Source organism: Canis lupus, chromosome 11, assembly GCF_003254725.2.
Source record: "Canis lupus dingo isolate Sandy chromosome 11, ASM325472v2, whole genome shotgun sequence".
NCBI lineage: Eukaryota > Metazoa > Chordata > Mammalia > Carnivora > Canidae > Canis > Canis lupus.
In genome coordinates this window covers 21,754,942-21,774,067 of record NC_064253.1, presented here as the reverse complement: position 1 = coordinate 21,774,067, position 19,126 = coordinate 21,754,942, and the positions used below count along the sequence as shown (strand labels likewise).

General features: G+C 36.2%; 1 protein-coding gene across 8 annotated transcripts in view; it reads left to right on the top strand.

Moving 5' to 3' along the window:
* The window catches only part of CDKL3 (cyclin dependent kinase like 3), a 108,885-nt gene that overhangs the window by 77,511 nt on the left and 12,248 nt on the right, over positions 1-19,126 (top strand). For 2 of the 8 annotated variants that reach the window (XM_025433218.3, XM_025433225.3), the window contains one exon: positions 2,448-2,628. The exons of 4 other annotated variants lie outside the window; for them this stretch is intronic. In XM_025433218.3, the coding sequence (XP_025289003.1) occupies position 2,448 (1 nt within the window). In that variant the 3' untranslated portion in view covers positions 2,449-2,628. Of the gene's footprint in view, positions 1-2,447; positions 2,629-13,850; positions 13,953-19,126 lie in introns of those variants that run through there. 2 more of the 8 variants (XM_025433221.3, XM_025433219.3) reach the window with 2 other exon arrangements.

Here is a 19,126-nt window from a genome sequence, read left to right as displayed (position 1 = left end):
ATAATATTCTCATTATCTTATAAAAGTCTGTGGGATTTGTAATGAAGTCCTCTTTTTCATTTTTGATGGTGGTAATTTCTATTTTCTCTCAATTTTTCTTGGTGAGTTTTGACAGAGGCTTATCAGTTTCAAAGTTTTCAATGAAGTTGATCCTTTCTCTCTTTGCTTTCTATGTCATTAAGGTCCACTTTTATCCTTGTTATTTCTTTTCCTTCTATCTTGGCATAAATTCTGTGTTCATTTTCTAACTTAAATTGTTATCAGCCATTGTTCTTTTTATAATAAGCATTTTAAAGCTATATATTTATCTCTAAACACCACTTTAACTGTGTCACACAAGCTTCTATATGTAGTATTTTCACTATTTTTGAGTAAAAGATATTTTCTAATTTCTCTTGTAATATCTGTTTTGACCCATAAGCTACCAAGACATTCTTAGTATCCAAACGTGAAAATCTTTGAAATTGGTATTTAGTTTAATTAGAGTGTGATCAGAGAATACAGTCTGTGTTATTTCAGTTCTTTGAAATGTATTGATTTGTTTTATGTGCCAATATATAGTACATTTTTGAACTTTAAAATATTGTGTATTCTCTAGTTGTTGGGTACAGTGTCACAGGCATCAGCTCAAGAGTGTTAATTGTGTTATTCAGATCTTTAAATCATTTCTGATTCTTTGGCCTGTGCCTCTTCTAACAGGTATTGATGGTATGTGTTAAAATTTCTGACTAAGATTATGGAGTTGTCTATTTCTCCTTTTAATTCTATCAGCTTATTTATTTATTTATTTATGATAGTCACAGAGAGAGAGAGAGAGAGAGAGAGAGAGAGGCAGAGACACAGGCAGAGGGAGAAGCAGGCTCGATGCACCGGGAGCCCAATATGGGATTCAATCCCGGGTCTCCAGGATCGTGCCCTGGGCCAAAGGCAGGCGCCAAACCACTGCGCCGCCCAGGGATCCCTATCAGCTTTTTTTTAAATGTACATTTAACGCTGTGTTTTTAGGTGCATAAAATACAGATTTATTACATTTTTCTGCTGAGTTATACCTTTTTAAATTATGAAATATTGTGTTTGTTCATTATGAAGTATTTCTATATACTAGCTTTTTCTTTTTAGATTTTATGTGGTACATTTTAATTTTTTTTTTACTTTGAATATTCCTATATATTTATATTTGACCTAAATGGTTCTTTTACAGGCAGTATATGGTTGAGTTTAATTGTTCTTAATCTAGTTTGACTGTTTATATCTTTTATTTGAAACATTTTATTTGGAGCCATTTATATTTAATATAGTTATTGATATGTTTGGTTTTAAATTTATTAGCTTACTATTTACTTTCCATTTATTCTTTTTATTTTTCTTCCTTTTATTGCTTTCTTTGGATTTATTGAGCTTTTTATTATTTAGTATTTCCCCTTTATTCATTTGTTAATAATTATATATTATTTCACAATTCTCTGTAGATTACTGCATGCACCTTTGATTACTAGAGTTTAATAATAAAATTAGTACTTTTACTTGTTTTTGGTCAATGAAAGGACCTGAAAATATTTTAACTCCTTTTACTTCTCTCCTAACTTATGTGCCATTTTTGTCACGTATTTTAGTTTTGTATATTTTAGTTCACTACTGTTTAATTTTTTATTTTTAAAAATATTTATTTATTTTAGAGACAGAGAGCTAGTGCAAATGGAGGGGGGGTGGAGGCACAGGGTGAGAGAGAATCCCAAGCAGACTCTGCGCTGAGTGAGGAGCCCAAAGGGAGGCTGGATCCCACAACCCTGAGATCATGACCTGAGCCAAAATTAAGAGTCAGCAGCCCAGGTGCCCCTATACTATTACTATTTTAGATGGTCAATACTTAATATTTTTTTGCCATTTTCCTCCCTGAATCTCCAGGCTTACATCTGGGATCATTTTTCTCTGCTTGAAAACTACCCTTTCATATTTCCTTTAGCACAGACCTGTTGGTGACAAATCCACATATTTATGTTTTTCTGAAAGTATCTGTATTTCATCTTTATTTTAGGGCTTTTGGGGTTGATTTTAAGACTTCAGTTGAATGAGTTTTGGATTTTTTAGAAAAATATTTTATTTATTTATTCATGAGAGACAGAGAGGGGCAGAGACATAGAGGGAGAAGCAGGCAGTTCTAACACCATAGATTAGTTTTGCCCATCTTTAGACTTCATGAAATTTGAATCATATAAATAGAATACAGTATATATACTTTGGTGTGATGTTTTTGAGATTCACTCATGGTTTGCAGGTGTCAGTTGTTACTTTTTATGGCTATGTAGTGTTCTAGTGTATGGATATAAAACAATTTCTTTATCCATTCTCCTGTTGATGCATATTTGAGTTGTTTTAATGATGATGACGATTAAGGATGCTATGAGTTTTCTTGTACAAGCCTTTTTTTTTTTTTTTTTTTTTTGTAGATATAAACCTCCGTTTTGAGTGGCTCATTTGGTTGGGCATCTGCCTTCAGCTTGGTTCATGATCCCCTGGTCCTGATATTGAGCCCTGCATCAGGCTTCCTGCTTGGGGAAGAGGGGAGTGCTGCTTCTTCCTCTCACTCTGCCTACCACTCCCTTTGCTTGTACTTTCTCTGTGTCAAATAAATGAACAAAATCTTTAAAAAAATAAACCTCCATTTTTCTTGGGAAAATACTTAGAAGTGGAATTCCTGGGTCATAGGGTAGGTAGGTATATATTTAAAATTTTAAGAAACTACCAAACAATTCTCTAAAATGAGAGAACTGTTTACACACCCACCAGCAATGGATGAGAGTTCCAGTTGTAGCACATCTTATAAACTTTTGATATTAAAAGTCATTTTCATTTTATCCATTTTAGTGGATGTATAATAGTATCTCATTGAGGTTTTAATTTACATTTCCCTAGTAAATAATGATGTTAAACATCTTTTCACATGCTTGTTGGACATCCTATCTTTTTGTTAATTGTTCAAATATTCTGCACATTTTTTGCACATTATTAATTGGAATGTTTGCTTTTCTATTGATAGTTTTTAGAGGTCTTGATATATTCTGGATATAAGTCTTTTGTCACACATATGCATTATAAATATTATTTCCCAATGTGTGGTATGTCTATTCATTTTCTTAATGATTCTTCTTTTTAAGGTATAGTTTACATAAAATAAAATGCACAGATTGTGTTTAGCTTTATACATTGTGACAAATACACTTATGTAACAACGACTCAAAACAAAATATAGAACAATTATATCCCACCGTATCCTTTCTTCAGTTAATACCTCCTATCAGAGGTAACCACTATCTGACTTCTGTTACCACAGATTAGTATTATTCATGTTTGAACATTGTATAAATGGAATCATATAGTATATATGTAAATGAACCATATAGTATATATTCTTTTGTACTTTTTTTGACAGTGTTTTTGAGATTCATCAAAGTTGTACATGTATATTCAATTCTTCCTTTTTGGGATCCCTGGGTGGCGCAGCGGTTTGGCGCCTGCCTTTGGCCCAGGGCGCGATCCTGGAGACCCGGGATCGAATCCCACATTGGGCTCCCGGTGCATGGAGCCTGCTTCTCCCTCTGCCTGTGTCTCTGCCTCTCTCCCTCTCTGTAACTATCATAAATAAATAAAAAAAATTTTTTTTAAATTCTTCCTTTTTTATAACCTTACTGAGATATATCTAATATATCTTAAAATTTGTCCATTTAAAGTAGTTCAGTCCTTTTTAATTGCTGAATAGTAGTCTCTTATATGACTATGCCACAGTTACTTTATTTTTAAGATAATCTCTGCCCAACATGGGGCTCAAACTCATGACCCCAAGATCAAAAGTCACACACTCTACCCACTAAACCAGTCAAGCACCCCAAACTATTATTTACTTAAGTAAGCTCTATACCCAACATGGGGCTTGAACTCAGGACCCTGAGTCACATGTTCTACCAACTGATCTAGCCAGGTGTTCCAATATGTTTCTTTATCCATCCTTCACATGGGTAACTTCTTTATCCATTCTCCATTGAAACAATTTGGATTGCTTACAGATTTTTTAATTTTAATTTAAAAATATTTATTTGAGAGAGTGAGGAAGCGAGCATGAGCAGGGTGAGGGAAGAGCAGAGGGAGAGGGGAAAGGAGACTCCCCACTGAGCAGAGAGCCTGATGGGCTCAATTCCAGGACCCAGAATCATGACCTAAGCCAAAGGTGGATGCTTAACTGACTGAGCCACTCAGGCACCCTGCTCACAGATTTTTTAAAAACATTTTTTATTTGAGTATAATTGACACACAGTGTTACATTAGTTTGAGGTACATCATAGTGATTTGACAAGTTTCTACATTATGTTTCATTCACAAGTATAGCTACCATCTGTCACCATCACTATTACAAAGGCACTGAATATATTCCTTATGCTGTGCCTTTTATTCCTGTGACTTAATCAGTCCATAACTGGAAGACTTGTGTTTTCTACTCCCCTTCACCACCCTCTGGCAATCATTAGTTTGTTCTCTGTATCTACAGGTCTGATTCTGCCTTTTTTTTTTTTCTTAGATTCCACATATGAGTGAAATCACATGGTACTTGTGTTTTTCGGTCTGACTTACTTTACTTACCATAATATCCTCTAGCTTCATTCATGTTGTCGCAAATGACATGATCTCACTGTAATAATATGGTTGCATAATACTCTACTGTGTGTGTGTGTGTGTGTGTGTGTGTGTGTGTGTGTATATATATATATATACCACAACTTTTTATCCATTTGGAGAACCCTGAGGCTGCTTCCATACCTTGGCTATTGTAAATAATGCTGCAGTAAACATAGTGGTACGGATATCTTTTGAAATTAATGTTTTAGTTTTCTTTGGGTAAATACCCAGTAGCGGAATGATTGAATCACATGATATTTTTATTTTTAATTTTTTGAGGAAACTCCATACTGTTTTCCACAGTGGTCGTACCAGTTTACATTCCCACCAACAGTGCACAAGCTTTCCTTTTCTCCACATCTTTGTCAACACTTGTTATTTCTTATTTTTATTTTAGCCATTCTGACAGGTATAAGGTGATAATTCATTGTGGTTTTGATTTGCATTTCTCTGATGACGAGTGATGTTGAGCATTTTTTCATGTGTCTGTTGGACATTTGTATGTCTTCTCTGGAAAAATGTCTTTTGAGGTCCTCTGACCTTTTTTTATTTGGATTGGTTTGTTGTTTTGGTGTTGAGTTGTGTAGTATATTGAATATATTGAATTCTTTATCGGATATAACATTTGCAAATATCTTCTCCCTTTTGGTAGATTGCTGTTTTGCTTTGTTGATGGCTTTCTTCACTGTGAGAAAGCTTTTTATTTTGATGTAATCCCAATAATTTATTTTTGTTTTGGTTTCCCTTGCCTCAGACATAAGGAGAAAAATGTTGCTGCAACCGATGTCCAAGAAATTATTGCCTGCGTTCTCTTCTAGGATTGTTACGGTTTCAGGACTCATTTTTAGGTCTTTCATCCATTTTGAGTTTTTGAATATGGTGTTAAAAACTAGTCTAGTTTAGGGATCTCTGGGTGGCTCAGAGGTTTGGTGCCTGCCTTTGGCCCAGGGCACGATCCTGGAGTCCCGGGATCGAGTCCCACGTCGGGCTCCCGGCATGGAGCCTGCTTCTCCCTCCTCCTGTGTCTCTGCCTCTCTCTTTCTCTCTGTGTCTATCATAAAAATAAAATAAATAAATAAATAAATAAATAAATAAATAATAAATAAATAAATAAATAAATAAATCTTTAGAATGACTTTGAGATTTAAAAAAAAACTAGTTTAAAAAAAACTAAAACTAAAATAAAATAAAATAAAACTAGTCTAGTTTCATTCTTTTACATGTAGCAGTTCAGTTTTTTACACTGCACAGCTACATGTAAAGCTGTCTTTTCCCCCATTATATATTCTTGCCTGTTTGTTGTAGATTAATTGACCATATAAGCATGGGTTTATTTCTGGGCTCTCTATTCTGTTTCATTGACCTTTGTGTTTGTTTTTGTTCTAGTACCATACTATTTTGATTACTACAATGGTATATCTTGAAATCTGTGACTGTGATACTTTTCAGCTTTGTTTTTCTTTCTTGAGATTATTTTGGCTATCCAGGGTCTTTTGTGGTTCCATGCACATTTTAGGATTATTTGTTCTAGTTCTGTGAAAAATACCTTTGGTGTTTTTTAAGATTGCATTGAATATGTAGATTGCTTTGGGTAGTATGACATTTTAACAATTTTAATTCTTCCAACCCATGAGCATGGAACATCTTTCCATTTGTGTCATCTTCAATTTCTTTCATTGGTGTTTTATACTTTTCATCATACAGTTCTTTCACCTCTTTGGTAAGTTTATTCCTAGGTTTTTTAAAATTCTTTTTGGTATAATTGTAAATAGAATTGTTTTCTTAATTTCTCTTTATATTACTTCATTATTAGTGTATAAAAACACTACCAATTTGTGAGTATTAACTTTGTATTCTGCAACTTTACTAAAGTCATTTCTTTCTTCTAGTAGTTTTTTGGTGGAGTCTTTAGGGTTTTTTATATATAGTATGATGTCATCTGCAAATAGTGACAGTTTAACTTTACCAGTATGAATGCTTCTAATTTCTTTTACTTGTTTGATTGCTGTGGGTAGGACTTCCAGTACTATGTTAAATAGAAGTGGCAAGAGTGGACATTCTCGTCTTGTTCCTGATTTTAGAGGGAAATCTCTCAGTTGTTCACCATTGAGTAAGATATTAGCTGTGAGTTTTTCATATATGGCCTTATTATGTTGAGGTATGTTCCTTCTAACCTACTTTGTTGAGAATTTTTATTGTGAATGGAGGTTGAATTTTGTCAAATGCTTTTTCTACATCATCTATTGAGATGATCATATGATTTTTATCCTTTTGTTGATGTGGTTGGTATATGACGTTGATTGTTTTATGAATATTGAATCTATGGATCCCCAGAATAAATGCCATTTGAATGTAGTGAATGGTTTATTAATGTATTGTTGTATTAGGTTTGGTAATATTTTGTTAAGGATTTTTACATCTGTGTTCATCAGGGATGTTGGCCTATAGTTCCCTTTTTTTGTGCTGTCTTTATCTGGTTTTATATTTATTATTTATTTATTTATTTATTTATTTATTTATTTATTATTATCTGGTTTTAGTATCAGGGTGATAATAGCCTCATAGAATGTATTTGGAAGTTTTCCTTCCTCTTTTGTTTTGTGGATAGTTTGTGGAGAATAGGTATTAACTCTTCTTTAAATGTTTGGTAGAATTCTGGGGTACCTGGATGGCTCAGTTGGTTAACTGTCCGTCTGCCTTTGGCTTAGGTGATGATTCTAGAGTCCTAGGCATGCTCCCTGCTCAGCGGGGAGGCTCTGCCCCCCCCCCCCACTTGTGCTCTTTCTCTCTTTCTCAAATGAATAAATAAAACATTTAAAAATTTGGTAGAATTCACCTGTGACTTTATCTGGTTTTGGGTTTTTTTTTATAGTTATTTTTATATTTAAAATTTTATTTATTTGAGACAGAGAGAAAGAGAGAAAGCATAAATGGGGATGAGGGGCAGAGGGAGAAGCAGAGCAGGGCTCCACTGATCAGGGAGCCCAACTTTGGGCTCAATTCCAGGACCCTGAGGTCATGACCTGAGCTGAAGGCAGATGGTCAACCAACTGAGCCACCCAGGCACCCCATATTTTTTGGATAGTTATTTGATTACTGATTCCATTTTGTTACTAGTAATTGGTCTGTTCAGATTTTCTAGTTCTTCCTGATTCCACTTTGGAAGATTGTATGTTTATAGGAATTTATCCACTTCTTCTAGGTTCAGTTTACTGGCATATAATTTTTTTTGTAGTGTTATCTTATAATCCTTTGTATTTCTGTGATGTCACTGTTTATTTGGGTTCTTTTTCTTTTGTTCTTGATGAACCTGGCTAAAGACTAATTAATTTTGTTTATCTTTTCGAAGATACAACTCTTGGTTTCATTAATTATATTTTCTATCTACTTATTTATTTTTAGTCTCTGTTTTAGTCATTTATTTCTGCTCTGACCATTATTATTTCCTCCCTTTCTTGGGCTTTGTTTGTTCTCCTTTTTCTAGTTCCCTTAGATGTAAGGTTAAATTGTTTATTTGAGCTTTTTTTCTTGTTCCTTGAGATAGGACCTTGTTACTATATATTTCCCTGTTAGAACTGCTTTTCCTGATATATGTTATATCCATCTGGTCTAATGTTGATGTCAATTCAAAGATACTGTTTCTTGGGGCATCCCTGGGTGGCTCAAGTTTAGTGCCTGCCCTTGGCCCGGGGCGTGGTCCTGGAGTCTTGGGATCGAGTCCCGTGTCAGGCTCCCTGCGTTGGAGTCTGCTTCTCCCTCTGCCTATGTCTCTGCCTCTCTCTCTCTCTGTGTCTCTCATGAATAAATAAAATATTTTTTAAAATTCAAAAATAATAATAATAAAATAAAAATAAATACTTTTCCTCTCCTCACCCATTTAACTGATTTGAAACCTGTGTGTAGTAAAAAAAAAAAAAAAAAAACTTTGTGTGTGTGTGTGTGTGTGTGTGTGTGTGTGTGTGTTGGGGATGGAACCCAAAATTGAATACAAATAGTAACAAATGAGGGATCCCTGGGTGGCGCAGCGGTTTGGCGCGTGCCTTTGGCCCAGGGCGCGATCCTGGAGTCCCGGGATCGAATCCCACGTCGGGCTCCCGGTGCATGGAGCCTGCTTCTCCCTCTGCCTGTGTCTCTGCAGAGGTCTCTGTGTGTGTGTGTGTGTGACTATCATAAATTAAAAAAAAGTGTTTTCATTAAAAAAAAAAAAAACAAATAGTAACAAATGAATAAAATAACCACACTGGAGAGGATAGATAGAGGAGAAAAGAACTAACCTAAGTAACTTTAGAAAAGAGTATTTTGCCTATATACTGTAAAGTAAAAAGAGAAAAAACAATATATATAAATGTCATACTCTTGTTAGTAAATTCATGTTTCACAGAAGCATGTGTTAGCAATTCTGAAACTTTTATGTATTTTATGTATTTTCTGGGGTTGAGCAAATAAGTAGATTGTGAAATGAACTCATGGTTTTTATGAGATAGAGATGTATATATGTGTTTATATATATATATATATATATATATATATATATATATATATATATACTTTTGTATTTTTCTTAGTTTTTCCTGCTGACACATCTCTAGCAATGAGTGCATCTAGTGCCTAGATCTTGACTTCTAAATATTATTCTTCAGTATAAGATGACTCAGCTCCTCAGAGAAAGGGCTGATTCCAGGGCTGGGGTAGGGAAAATAAATGATGAGCCTTGGAACATCTGGCACATTGTTGTGCCAGAATATAAGGAAGTCCTTTAAAAATATTTTTGAAAGGACACAGATACCAGCTAGATGGAGTTTTTAATGGTCAACTGTGAAACAATGAGAGCAAGAAAACAAACCATCATAGCAATGGAGTTTAACATATAAATAAAAATGAGTGTGAGTCCATATACATATAAACAAATAATTGAAAAAAATTAGAAAGTAAGGAGAGGGATCCCTGGGTGGCGCAGCGGTTTGGCGCCTGCCTTTGGCCCAGGGCGCGATCCTGGAGTCCCGGGATCGAATCCCACGTCGGGCTCCCAGTGCATGGAGCCTGCTTCTCCCTCTGCCTGTGTCTCTGTCTCTCTGTGTGTGTGTGTGATTATCATAAATAAATAAAAAAAAGAAAGTAAGGAGAGAAGACACAGCTCTTTCTTATAGCAGAATTCCATTTAATGAATGTAAAAGAAATGATGGAAAAAATAATTTGTCATCACACTAATAATTATTGCAGACAAGAGTCATTCATGGATGCTAAAACTAAATAGGATATTTGCATAGTGTCAAAGTGTCTCTCACAGGATATTTATTAATTACAAAGGGAAAAGAGTAATTTTGCAGAGGAGAAACTTGTTAGAAAACACCTTAGTAAATTGGTCAAAGTGAATATTCTTAGTAATGGGACAAATTGACCTATTTGCCACCTGACAGGATGCAATGAAAATAACAGTATTTCCCTGATATTCCTACCAAAAACACATGACCTGAATCTAAACATGAGGAAATATCAGAAAAACTAAAATTTGGGGCACTATACAAAACAACTGGTCTGTAATATTCAAAAGAGTCAAGGCCTTTAAAGTCAAGGAAAGACTGAAGAACTGCTCTAAACTGAAAGAGAAAGACATCTGAAAGCCAAATAAAACACGTGATCTCTGACTGGAGTGTTTTGCTATGAAAGACATACTGGGGGATCCCTGGGTGGCGCAGCGGTTTGGCGCCTGCCTTTGGCCCAGGGCGCGATCCTGGAGACCCGGGATCGAATCCCACATCGGGCTCCCAGTGCATGGAGCCTGCTTCTCCCTCTGCTTCTCCCTCTGCCTGTGTCTCTGCCTCTCTCTCTCTCTCTCTCTCTCTGTGACTATCATAAATTAAAAAAAAAAATTAAAAAAAAAGAAAGACATACTGGGACAATTGGAATAACCTGAATGAAGTGTGTGGATTCAATGACAATAATGTATTAATTTTAATTACCTGCTTTTGATTGTTGTATTGGGGTTAAGTAAGACAATACTATCGTTCACAGCAATTACATATACATTCTAAGTTATTTGGGGCATCATACCAGCAACTTAGTCTCAAATGGCTCAGGAAAAAACGTTCTTTGTACGATTTTTGTGACTTTGTTTACAAGTTTGAAATTATTTCAAAAGAAAACAATGTTCACATCAGCATTATTTGCATTAGCCCCGAACTGGAAACCACACAAATGTTCATCAACAGTACAATGGATAAATGAATTCTAGTATATTCTTATGGTAAAATATTATATAAAGCAACAAAATGAACAAAGTATAGCCAGATGCAACAACTTATACATATCTCATAAATATAATATTGGACAAATGAAGCCAAATATAAAAAAATACATTCTATATTCTGTTTTCATAAAGTTCAAAAGCAGGTAAAACTGATCTATAGTGACAGATATCATGATGGTGGTTACCTCCCAGAAAGCAGGAGACTGTAATTGGGAGAGGCACTAGAGGCTTCAAATGTATAGTAGTGTTCTATTTCTTGACTTGCATAGGAGTCATATGTGTTCTGTTCACTTTGTGATAAATCGTAGAACTCTTAAGATTTGTGCATTTTTGTATGTGCGTTATGTTTTTTTAAAAGATTTTATTTATTTATTCATGAGCAACACACAGAGAGAGGCAGAGACACAGGCAGAGGGAGAAGCAGGCTCCCTGCAAGGAGCCCCATCTGGGACTCAATCCCAGGACCCTGGAATCCTGGCCTGAGCCAAAGGCAGACGCTCAACTACCCAGGCGCCCTGAACTGAAGAAATTTTTTAAAGAACAGAACAAAACCAAAATAAAAGGAATGAGATAATGAGATAACAGAAATTAATGAAATGAAAAAATGGAGAAATAATAGAGAATATATATAATAGAGAACAAAGCCACAAGTTGATTTTTTATAAGATTAGTAAAATTGACAAGCCTGTCGTGAAATGGTTCAAGAAAATGGGGAAGAGGCAGGTAAGGTAAGAAACGTGAAGGTGAGGGACGCCTGGGTGGCTCAGCGGTTGGGTGTCTGCTGTTGGCTCAGGATGTGAGCCCAGAGTCCCCGGATCGAGTTCCCTGCGTGGAGCCTGCTTCTCCCTCTGCCTGTGTCTCTGCCTCTCTCTCTCTCTCTCTCTCTGTCTCTCATGAATAAACAAAATCATAAATAAATAAATTAAATAAATAAATAAATAAATAAGACTAAAAAATAGAAAGCCTGAATGATCCTATAACCAATCAAGAAATATAACCAATTGTTAAAACACCAGGCCCAGAGTGTTTAAAAAATGTGTTCTTTCAGTAGAGCATGCTACTCTTTGTCTAAGGGTCCTAAGTTCAAACCCAGGTTGGACAAAGGGCTTGAAAATTAGCAAAACCAAAAAACAACAAAGTACGTTCTTCATACATTTAAGGATGAGATAATTCCCAAATTGTACAGCTCCTCCAGAGAATAGAAAAAGGGGGACATAGCCCAACTCATCCTATGAGGCTAGAATGTAATCTCCACCAAGATAGAGATATTTTCTCTTTTGTTCATGATATGTCCAAGTGCCTAGAGTAGTGCCTTATGTATAGTGGGCATTCAAAAAAATGTTTTTAAAGATTGTATTTATTTATGAGAGACACAGAGAGAGGCAGAGACATAGGCAGAGGAAGAAGCAGGCTCCCTATGGGGTGCCTGATGCAGGACTCGCTCCCAGGACCCTGAGATCACACCCTGAGCTGAAGGCAGATGCTCAACCAATGAGCCACCCAGGCATCCCAATTCAAAAAATTTTTGATCAGTGAATGAACGTATGGAATAATCTTGAATCTAAAACCAGGGAAGTTCAATAAAACAAAGATGATAGCTGACCATTATCATTTACATACAGATGTGAAAATCCTAAACACAATATTAGCAAGCAAAATTCAGAATATAGAAAAGTGATATTTGTATGACAACAAAGTTGTATTTGTCTCAGAATACAAGATTGATTGGGAAATCTATTACTGTAGTCTCCACTCTAACAGATTAAAGAGGATGGGAGGAACATGTTTATTTTAGACAAGTCAAGGCAGGTCACAATTGGGAAATTACATAACTTGCATTATTATATCTAAAATGTATAGCAAATTCCTCTAAAAATCAATATGAGAAAGACAACATTCCTACCCCCCAAATGAGCGACAGACAGAATCAGATATTCACAAAAGCAGGAAGGTGAATGAGCACTAACATGGCAAGAGCCTCAGCTTCATTAATAAGCAGGGAAATGGAAATTAAAACCTCAGATTCCGGGATCCCTGGGTGGCGCAGCGGTTTAGCGCCTGCCTTTGGCCCAGGGCACGATCCTGGAGACCCAGGATCGAATCCCATGTCGGGCTCCCGGTGCATGGAGCCTGCTTCTCCCTCTGCCTGTGTCTCTGCCTCTCTCTCTCTCTCTCTGTGTGACTATCATAAATAAATAAAAATTAAAAAAAAAAAAAACCTCAGATTCCAGTTCTCATTCTCACTCATTAGGCAAAACTAACTGTCAGTACCAAGTGTTGGTAAGGATACAGAGCACTGGGATCTTTCATATACTGCTGGTGGGAGTGTACATTGAGGCAAATGACTGTGGGAAATCTGTTATTCTCTAGTAAAGTGGTAGATGGACTTACCCTATGCCCAACTGTTCCTCCCCTTGATGTCTACTGTACCGAAAGTCTTGCACATGGACTCAGGAGATAAATATAAGGATGTATACAGCAGTATTGTTTGTTATAGCAAAAACTGGAAAAAAAAAACTGGAAACAACCCAAAAGTCTGTCAGCAATAGAATTGGGTAAATAAATAGTAATTTAATACACACACAGTGAAAAGGAGTGAGCTGCAACACACGCATCAACAGCAATGAATCTCGTAATATCTCTCACGAAAAAGGCAAGTCAAGGTATGATTCCACATGTACAAGTTAAAAATATGCAAAACTCTATCTTAAATAAGGTATCATTAAATTATAATAATAAACACAAAATTCAGGATAGCAGCTCTATCTACTGCGAATGTGAACAGAGAGAGTATACCAAGGAACTTCAGTGATACTAGTGCTGTCAGATTTTTTGAGTCATAGTTCAAGGGAGTTTGTTCTATTACTATTATTAAAGTATGTTAATTATATTTTTGTCAGTATGATTTTTTAGTAATAATAAAATATTTTAACAGAAAAAGAAGCAATTCTTACAAGTTGAGGGTTGGGGTGCCAATGGGTATTGTTCTTAGAAATCAATACAAGAAGTGCAGGACTCTTCCAGAACATTCCCACAGGTGATTATCCACTTTCTGTTTCATTTTTTAATTTTAATTTGTATGTGTCCTTTTATTGTGGAATATTTCACAAGTACAAAAGCACATAGAGGATAATAGACTAATCACATATGTGTTTATAACCTTATGTAAAATGTCACAAAGATAGTTGAAGCCCCCATGTAACCCTCCCCAATTACATTCCTCTTCCTGCACCCCAATAACCATGGTTCTGAAGTTTATATTTGTCATTCTCATACTTGTCTTCCTAACTTTATTCATATATCCTTGAGAGTTTGTATTGTATTGCTTGACATGTTTGGCATTTTATATAAACGGCATCATTTATTATTTTTTTAAAAGATTTTATTTACTAATTCATGAGAGACACACAGAGAGAGGCAGAGACACAGGCAGAGGGAGAAGCAGGCTCCTTGCAGGGAGTCCAATGTGGGACTTGATCCCAGGACTCCAGGATCACACCCTGCGCCAAAGGCAGATGCTCAACCGCTGAGACACCCAGGCGTCCTTAAATGGCATTATTTAAGACCTATCCTTCTGCAACAGTTTTCCCCCAACCTTTTTTTGTTGATCCATGTTGATATATGGTGGGATTCTTTTTTTTTTTTAAGTTTATTTATTCAAGTAATCTCTACACCCAGTGTGGGTCTCAAACGAATGATCCTGAGATCAGTAGTTGCAAAGTCTACCAACTGAGCAAGACAGGTACTCCTGGCAGGATTCTTTGTATCCAGTTTTAATTTGTGTTTATAATGCTTCAAAATAAAAAAAAAAAACCTTTTTGTTATGGAAAATTTGAGATATATGCAAGGATAGGCAGAGAATCATAATGGTCCCTCATGTACTCATCATCCAGATTTAACAGTTATTAAGATGTGGTCAGTTTGGTTTCATCTGTTTCCCCACTCATTTCCTCCCCTCTTACATGATTCTGGAGCAAATTCACGATATCGTATAATTCTCTCCTACACATTTCAATATATATCTCTCAAAGCTAAGACTTCTTACAAAGACATAATTATAGGTCTTTATAACAGTTATTTTTTTATAACAGTTATTAACACTTGGTTAATATCAACTATTCAGTGTTCAAATTTCCATATTTCTCATATTTTTGCATTCTGTTTGAGTCAAGCCTCTGTTTTAATTTTTTTAAAATTCCTGATGGGCTGCTCTGCACAAGGCATTGAGAGAAGTTCTATTGAACATGTGTTGGGCTGAAGAACCCACTGAGTGGAGGGCAGTTCACTCCATTGAGCTGAGAATCTAGACTTCTTCAAGTAGCTTGTGGAAACTGGCAGCCATTTCCACAGATACTTGGTTTGTACATCACTGGTAATCATGTAACTCTGTGATAATGTTGTTTTTGGTCAATTTGTAGAGCCTGTGTAAAGAACGCTTGTGACATATCTTTATTCTTAACACTTCATCAGATGGTTGTGTGGTTACTCAACATTTAGCATCAAGTAAGATAGAAACATAATACTTCTTTGTTTACTAATAATTCATGCTAAGCAAATGCTGATTTTGTCATCTTACCATTTTGGTTCTTTCTTGAAACTGAAGAAGGGTGTGGGATGAGATGAAAGAGTGAGGTGATGACCAAATGTAATATATGTGGAAGTAAATTATAACCCTTGAGGTGTTATACAAAGGAAGTTTTAACACAATGAACAGCATCATCTCTCACGTTTTACTTCTGTATTCACAGTCCTTACAGCTTTGCCTCAGTCCATCGATCTAACATCAGACTCTCATCCATCAGTTGGGCTGATGTAGTCTGGCATCCTCTGCCACATCCATCATGAAGTCTCATTGTTGGCACAGTGGTTCTTAGGTGACAATTTGAATGTTTGGGGAGGTAAAAATAGAAATTATTAGGAATGGAAACATGAGGCTACTGATAATAGTGATTAGAAACATCACTTTCCGAATTTGATACCATTAAGACAAAGATGAGCTCCTGAGCGGTACAAAAGCATAAATCTTTAGTCCCATCTGGCCTCTTAGTCACATGCCAGATGATATATTCAGTTATGAAGAAAAGGGGGAAAGAAAGTATAAATATCTACAAATGCTGGAAATGTATTATTTAATACTATAATTAAAATACAAGATATAATTAAGGATTTTATAATGTGTTTAGCTTTCTGGCAAGAATGGTCCTTAACCCATTATTTGATCATACATTTGACATTTGGATCTGTTTTTAGAAACACAAAACTGCCCAGAGTCGAGTAACATTTCCTGTCTCACAGGTACCCACAGAGCTAGAATTACGGAGATAGACTGAGGAAACCAGCCTAGCTCTGCCATAAGGTTGTACTGCTCAGCCAGCCTGCAGTGGAAGGCAGCAGGAGAAAGGGAGTGGTGAGCTCTATCTAGGAGAATAAACCATTCCTCTTTTCATTAGCAGCCCAGAGCAATTATTTCATGAGGAGCCATCTTGATGACATATGCCCAGTCACATAGTCAAACTATGCTGTCCAACTGCATTGTTTCCTGTTTTAATAGGCATTGTAGGTGTCATCTTCTGGTATTTGGGTGAGGCAGGAACCTGAGCAGTCTCACTTGAAGTCTTGTTGACATTGAGAACTTGGCACTGACTTAAAACATTATTTAGTACAAGGTAGAGGGCTTGTTCAGCAATTAGGACTGCTGGTTTTCTGCAGCTGAAACCTAGTTGTAGTCACTGATCTCATGGTTTTGACTATCTACAGGCAGGGTTAGACAATGCAGTATAGTTGTGCAGCCTTCACCATCTCCTCTTCCCTTGAATTACAGATACACCAAGAATGTACCTCACAGTTGCATCCCCAGGAGAAGGTGGCTAGAAGTGTTTCTAGCTCTGTGCCACATTTTAGGTCTAACACTTTGTGTATTTATTTTGGCAAAAGCTTTGGGAGCAGAGGAAGTCATTAGTTTGATTTTATCATTTCAATCTCAAAACATCACTGATAATAGTTTGCCCTTGACAGTTACCTAAACTCAGCTATGGCCAATTGTATTTTACTACATTTGCTTTCCAGAGGTAAATTCTGTTTAGTAGGGAAATGGTCCCTGTATTAAAATCTAGCTCATACAATATCATAATAATGACAACGAACCACAACTTTATTAAACAAAGATTGGTAAGTTGTATTTGAGTTGCCCATGTCTGTTTGCTAACTATATTCTAAGCACTACTTGCATGGCAAAGAGCCAAGTGTTCTTCATCTTTTATTCCCTGTGGCACCTAGTACATGGCAGGGATTCAGCGAAAATGAACAGAAAAGATGTGTATCAGAATAATAACACAAGGCAGAAAGTAGTGCTGAGAAAGAGGTATGAGTGATTTGTAGGACCCTGGAGGAGATGTGACTGTCAGCTGGGGAAATCAGAAAGACTTCAAGGAGTGGTGTCTCATGACAGATAGATGGACCTTAATAGACTAACATAAGAGCTGTTATCTATTGGCTGTTTACTATGTGCCAGGCACTGTGCTAGGTATTTTGCCTACTTAATCCAACCAAATCTTCCCAGCAACTCTATGGGAAAGGTACTTTCATCATTCCCATTTTAGAGCTGAAGAAACTTGTGGCTCAGACAGATTAACTGATTTTATCAAAATCACACAGCTGGTAGGTGATAGAGCCAGGATCCAAACCAGTGTGACATGAAGGTGGTTATGCTCTTGAACACTGGACTATACTGTCCCTTATTGTAAGAAGTGAATTAAGTGTCTCATTGTTTGAAAAATATGGCCTATGTTCTGAAAACATTTACTAGTTGATGTGGCTGGAGAATAAGGAATGTGGAGAGTACAAAGCAATGAGGAATAAGGTTGTTCCAGTAAGTCAGGGACAAATCTCAGTACTTGGAATGCTATCCTAAAGAATTAGGGATTTTTGGAAGGTAATAGAAACATTAAATGCATATTAGTGAAGTGACAGGACTAGATAATTGCTTTAGGAAGACAACTCAGTGTGAGAGGGGAGGAAGAGAGGCATACAAACCAGTTTGGTGGCTATTGCAGTAATGGTGCAGGAGTGAAAAGGCCTGCACAGCCCCAAGAGTATGTGATTTCCTCCTGCAAGCCTCACTAGGATTGTTTTATTTTAAGAAAATGTTCAAAAATCTAGTCTCACAAACAATATGAATTAGAGAACATGAATTGGCCTTACAAAATGTGCTCTATTTGAAAACTTTAAAAATAGGATTTGACATAGAGAATATTTTGTACATAAATCTTTGGGAACTGCATGAACTAACCTTTGTGTTTATGTAACATTCTTAAAGGAGCATTTGTTGATTAGTACAAAGAAATATAGGGAATATTATATATCCCTTACAACCACCCCCCTCTTTTTTTTTTTTTTTACATGACTCTACTTTCTCTTCTAACCCTTGTGAATGACACTAAATGTTATTACAGGTCCAATACATTCCTAAAATATTTCCAAATAAACAAATTAGTAGAATTAGGCATTGGAAACCCCTCATAGACTGTTGCTTCTGGACTGTGCTCTGGATATACAAGTGATTCCCTTGCCCACGGAGCTCGCTCACATGCCCAAGTTATGTGTATAGCTCTGAGGCAACGTGTGACACCATGACATTGCCTAATTACACAGAGTCTCCTCTTGTTCGAAGGGAGTTGCTCATGAGGAGGCAGGCTCTCTAATTTTCCCTTCAGGAGGACTCCATCCCATGATTCTCCACCCTGAAGTGCAGAATAGACAAATAATAAATATTGGATTGACTAAGAGAATTCATCACCCACCTTTTGAGGTTTTATAGGCAAATCTAGGAATATGTCCCATTTTATTGTACAGTGTGTAGGAATAGCAATATTTCACGCCTCTCCACTAGTCAACACTTTTTATATGCTGACTAAAACATAATCACCTGGATATTACAGAATTATTAATTTCAAGTATGGGAGTGATTAAGTTTACAATGAGTTTTTATCTTTTTAGAGATACATGTTGAATATTTATTCATGAAATGTTATGATGCCTAGGAGTTGCCTCAAAATAACAATGGATGGAGGAAGTTGGTGGGGGTGCAGATAAAATATTAATGAGTATAATGGGTACGAGTTGGTGATTGCTGAGGCTGGATAATGAGTGCATGGGGGATCATTAAAATACTCAGTATATTAATTTAGTGAATAATAATTATCTTTACAAAAG